Source organism: Nicotiana sylvestris, chromosome 6 (assembly GCF_000393655.2).
Source record: "Nicotiana sylvestris chromosome 6, ASM39365v2, whole genome shotgun sequence".
NCBI classification, from domain to species: Eukaryota; Viridiplantae; Streptophyta; class Magnoliopsida; order Solanales; family Solanaceae; genus Nicotiana; species Nicotiana sylvestris.
Window position 1 is genome coordinate 122218545 of NC_091062.1, and position 5763 is coordinate 122224307.

The 5763-nt window shown below is 45.4% G+C and overlaps 1 protein-coding gene across 1 annotated transcript; it reads left to right on the forward strand.

Annotated features, from left to right (window-relative positions):
• The first annotated feature begins 737 nt into the window (after window positions 1–737).
• LOC138871215 (uncharacterized) lies at window positions 738–3357 on the forward strand. The gene is made up of 4 exons (XM_070149084.1): window positions 738–774; window positions 1114–1171; window positions 2587–2821; window positions 2986–3357. Exons 1-4 carry the CDS (start codon window positions 738–740, stop codon window positions 3355–3357), a joined length of 702 nt encoding a protein of 233 aa, XP_070005185.1.
• The last annotated feature ends 2406 nt before the right edge of the window (window positions 3358–5763 follow it).

Consider the following 5763-nt stretch of genomic DNA (forward strand, 5'->3'; position numbering starts at 1 on the left):
GTTTGGACCTAGTTTCCCGTCATTCGGATTTTGGGTGTTGAGGGTGACTTTTCTTAGCACCAAGTATGTGAAGTTAAAATGCCAAAGATTGGCTCTTCAATTGTAGTACCTTTCGATCTGCTATTTTTGGGCGGTCAATCAGATGACGGTGACTTTGCATCTTTCGTCCAACAATTCTAGGCTCATATTCATGGCCTCGTTATTTTACTCTTCTGTTACATATCAAAATCTGATGCTAGGTTCTCCGACTTCGACTAGAATTAGAGCTTCGACACCATAAACTAACGAGAATGGTGTTGCTCCGATACTGGATTTCGATGTTGTGCGGTATGCCCATATAACTTCAAGAAGTATCTCTCTGCACTTCCCTTTGGCACCGGTCAATCTCTTCTTAAGGTTCTGAATAATAGTTTTGTTGGTCGATTCGGCTAGTCTGTTCCCGCCGGGATGATAAGGCATCGATAGGATTCTTTTGATCGGGTGATCTTGGAGAAATTTAGTCACTTTGATGCCGATGAATTTCTTTCCATTATCACATACGAACTCGGAGGGCATCCCGAATCGACATATGATGTGGTCCCAAATAAAGTTTATGACTTCTTTTTCTCTGAATTTCTCGAAAGTCTGTGCTTCAACCCACTTGGAAAAATAATCAGTCATAAATAAAATAAATTGAGCTTTACCTGGGGCCGATAGAAGAGGGACGATGATGTCCATTCCCCATTTCATAAACGGCCATGGAGATAAGACCGAATGGAGCTGCTCTTCAGGCTGGTGAATCATTGGTGCATACTTTTGGCATTTGTCGCATTTTCAAATGAACTCCTTTGCATCCTTCTCCATATCGGTCCAGTAGTACCTTGCTCTGATTACTTTATGGACCAATGATTTGGCACCCCAATAATTTCCCAAGGTCCCTTCGTGAAAACATAGTCGGTATCTCCCGCTCCCATATATATTGCCAACGGTCCATCGAACATCCTTCTAAACAGCGTTCCGTCTTCAGACAAAATGAACCGCGCTGCCTTTTTGCGCAGAGCCCTCGACTCCTTTGGATTGTGATGGAAGTTTCTCGTTCTTTAATACTCTATGTACTTGTTTATTCAATTGCAGGTCAAACTCGTGGAGTTTATTTAGGCATGGCCTTCTTCGATCACCGATCTCATGAGTTGTATGACAGTCCCCGAGTTGAGTTTGTTGTCTTCGACCGATGAACCTAGATTTGCAAGAGCTTCGGCCTCGTTGTTCTGTTCTTGAAGTATATATTGCAAGGTCCATACCTTAAATCGATGTAGAGTCACCTATAGTTTATCCAAGTACCTCTGCATTCAGTCTTCTCGGACTTCAAAGGTCCTGTTAACTTGGTTTACCACAAGGAGGGAATCACACTTGGCCTCTATGACCTCCACTCCCAAGCTTTTAGCTAGTTTGTGACTTGCAATCATGGCCTCATACTCAGCCTCATTGTTAGTCAATTTTGTAGTTCTGATAGACTGTCTAACTATGTTACCCATGAGTGATTTTAGCACGATGCCTAGTCCGGACCCCTTTGCGTTTGAAGCACTGTCCATAAAGAAGGTCCAGACTCCCGAAGATGTACCCGATTTTATGGGCAGTTCTTTTTCAATCTCGGGTACGAGGGCCGGCGCGAAGTTAGCCATGAAGTCTGCCAAGATCTAAGACTTGATGGTGGTTCGGGGTCGATACTCAATATCATCCGACAATCATACTAGACAGGGAATTACGTACTTTGTTCTTCTCGTACCAGGACTCCATTTACCACTATCTCTGAGACTGCCAAGTACAAGTAAAGTTGTTCGTCTGCTTTTAGGGTACGAAGCCGCGGCGGGCTCGATAAATATCGCTTTAGTTCCTCCAATGCATGCTGGCATTCCGGAGTCTATGCAAAATTTCTCTTCTTCTTAATCAGCAAGAAGAATCGGTGACTCCTATATGAGGATCTCGAAATGAATCGCCCTAGGGCGGCTATGCGCCCCATTAGCCTCTGCACGACATTTACATTATCTACGACCGTGATATCCTCGATAGCTTTGATTTTATTAGGGTTGATCTCGATCCCCCGATTGGACACCATGAAGCCAAGAAACTTGCCCAAGCCAACCCCGAACGCGCACTTTTCTAGGTTGAGCTTCATATTGTACTTCCTCAGTATATCGAAAGTCTTATGCAAATGCTTTAAATGGTCCTTTCCTAGGAGGGACTTAAATAACATGTCATCAATATAAACTTCCATTGATTTTACTATTTGTTCTTCGAACATTCGGTTTACTAGGCGTTGATAAGTTGCACCAACATTTTTTAGTCCGAACGGTATTACATTATAATAGTAGGTGCTATACTTAGTGATGAACGGGGTCTTTTCCTGGTCCTCCGGGTTCATCTGTATTTGGTTGTACCCGGAGTAGGCATCGAGAAAACTCAGAGTCTCGTGGCCGACCATGGCATAGATCATTCGATCGATGTAAGGCAAAGGAAAAGAATCCTTGGGGCATAGTTTATTCAGGTTTTTATAATCTACACACATTCTAAGTTGGTGATTGGTGAGTGCATCCTCAATGTTGTTAGTGCTTATGCACCACAAGCGGGCTTGGATGAGGAGGTTAAAAGGCATTTCTGGGAGAGTTTGGACGAGATTGTGCAGAGTATTCCACCCGCTGAGAGGTTACTTATCGGAGGGGATTTCCATGGCCACATTGGGTCGGTTATTGGTGACTATGGCGAGGTTCATGGTGGCTTCGGCTTTGGGGATAGGAATGGAGGAGGTTCTTCGTTGTTGGATTTTGCTAAGGCTTTCGAGCTGGTGATTGCGAACTCGAGTTTTCCAAAGAGGGAGGAGCATCTAGTAACTTTCCGAAGTTCGGTTATGAAAACTCAAATTGATAACCTCCTCCTCAGAAGGTGTGATAGAGTGTTGTGCAAGGATTGCAAGGTTATCCTGGGTGAGACCCTTGTGACCCAGCATAGGCTCTTGGTAATGGACGTCGGTATTACGATAAGGAGAAGAAGAGGTATGCTCATGGTCAACCGAGGATTAGGTGGGGAGTCTTAACTAAGGATAAAGCACAGGAGTTGGAGGGGAGGTTATCGGCTATGGGAGCATGGAGGAGTAGTGAGGACGCCAGCACTATGTGGGCTACGACGGCGAACTGTATTAGGGAGGCGGCGAGGGAGGTGCTAGGGATATCGAAGGGTCACTCCAGCAGGCACCAAGGTGACTGGAGGTGGAATGACATAGTCCAAGGCAAAGTGGAGGCGAAGAAGGAAGTGTATATGAAGTTGGTAGGGAGTACATGCGAGGAGGACAGGAGAGAGAGAATAGAGAGAGGTACAAGGTAGCAAGAAAGGAGGCTAAGTTGGCGGTCACGGAGGCTAAGAATATAGCATTTGGCCGACTGTACAAGGAATTGGGGGAAAAAGGCGGGGATAAGAAGTTGTTTCGGCTGGCTAAAGCGAGAGAGAGGAAGGCTCGGGATCTGGATCAAGTGATGTGCATCAAAGACGAGAACGGTAGAGTCTTGATTGGGAAGTCCCAAATTAAACAGAGATGACAGATGTACTTTCAGGGTCTTCTAAATCAGCGCTTAGCCTGTTCTTATTTGCCTTAGTAATGGATGCACTAACACACCATATTCAAGGGGAAGTACCATGGTGTATGTTATTCGCTGATGACATAGTCCTGATTGATGAGACGCAGGATGGTGTTAATGAGAGGTTGGAGGTTTGGAGACAGGCTCTCGAGTCTAAGGGTTTCAAATTGAGCAGGACTAAGACAGAGTACCTGGAGTACAAGTTTAGTGCCGAGTCGAGGGAAGTAGGCATGGATGTGAGGCTTGGATCACAGGTCATCCCCAAGAGAGGTAGTTTCAAGTAACTTGGGTCGGTTATTCAAGGGGATGGAGAGATCTACGAGGACATAACTCACCGCATAGGAGTGGGGTGGACGAAATGGAGACTAGCATCTGGAGTCTTATGTGACAAGAAAGTACCACCGATACTCAAAGGTAAGTTCTATAGGGCGGTAGTTAGACCGGCCATGTTGTATAGGGTAGAGTGTTGGCCAGTTAAAAACTCTCATATCTAGAAGATGAAGGTAGCTGAGATGAGGATGTTGAGGTGGATGTACGGGCACACTAGGATAGATAATATTAGGAATGAAGATATTCGGGAGAAGTTAGGTGTGGCCTCTATGGATGACAAGATGCGGGAAGTGAGGCTCAGATGGCTCGGGCACGTGCGGAGGAGAAGCCTGGATGCTCCGGTGAGGAGGTGTGAGCTTCTGGCTTTACTAGGTACGAGCAGAGGTAGAGGACGGCCTAAGAAGTATTGGGGAGAGGTGATCAGGCAGGACATGGCACGATTGCAGATTTTCAAGGACATAGCCCTTGATAGGAAGGTCTGGAGGTCGAGCATTAATGTTGTAGGATAGAGTGGTAGTCGAGCTTCTCCTTCTCCATTCCGGGGATGAAGTGAGTTTTAGTAGGTTGGTCCAAGATGGCTTGTGGTTAATGTAGAGTTCACACCAACCTTACTGTTTTCCATAGCTCTGGACCTTAGTTGTAGGTTATTATTATTGCATGTCATCTATTTTATAGTTTTTAGGATACTGTCATAATTTCTATGGTTAAGTTGACGATACTGATGAATTGTCTTTTCTTGTTTTCTTGTTTTATTTCCATCTTTCTGAGTCGAGGGTCTATCAGAAATAGCCTCTCTGCCCTATCGGGGTAGGGTAAGGTCTGCGTACACACTACCCTCCCCAGACCCCACTTAGTGGGACTTTACTGGGTCGTTGTTGCTGTTGTTGTTGTTGCTAACCATTCGGGATATTTTACTTCCCAAATGGATCCTATTTTGAGAAGTTTCGTTACCTCGTCCTTGATGAAGGCATGTTTGACCTCGGACTAGGGCCTTCTTTTTTGCTTCACCCGGCGGAATTTAGGGTCCACGCTCAGTTTGTGAGTGGTAATTTCCGATGGGAATCCTGTCATATCGAGGTAGGACCAAGCAAAGCAATCCATGTTAGCTTTAAGGAAATGAATAAGTTTTTTCCTGAGCTCGGGGGTAATAGCCCCGTGCCAAGGTATACCTTTCGTTCGGGCTGATGTTCGGTCAGTGTGACTTGTTTCAGCTCTTTGACCTTGACTTGGTGGCATCGGAGTCATCGGTAATTATGAAGGATTTAGGGATCCAATAGTCGTCATCCTCGTCGGTCCCCTGCTTCTGCGATTGGGTCAAGGCTAATGTCAGTGGTTGCTATTTGGCCTCATGTTTTCCCTTCGAATCTGATCCTTTTGCTAATGCGAGTGCCGATACCAGTATTACTTCATCGACTACAAACATCTCCTTGGTGGTTGGTTGCTCCCCGTACACTTTTTTGACTCCCTCCGATGTCGGGAACTTGAGAACTTGGTAAACGATCGAGGGTACTGCCCTCATGTTATAGATCCAAGGCCTTCCAAGCAGGGCATTGTACCTCATGTCACCCTCGATCATATGGAACTTTGTTTCTTGGATGGTCCCGACCACGTTCGCTGGCAAAGTAATTTCACCTTCGGTAGTTTCACTTGCCATGTTGAAGTCGTTAAGTTTTCGGGCTGTGGGCACAATTTGATCTTGTAGGCCGATCTATTCGATGACCCTCGATCGAATAATTTTGGCCGAGCTACCTGGATCAATCAAAACACGTTTAACTTGAATTTTATTCATAAGGACATATATTACTAGTGCATCGTTGTGGGGTTG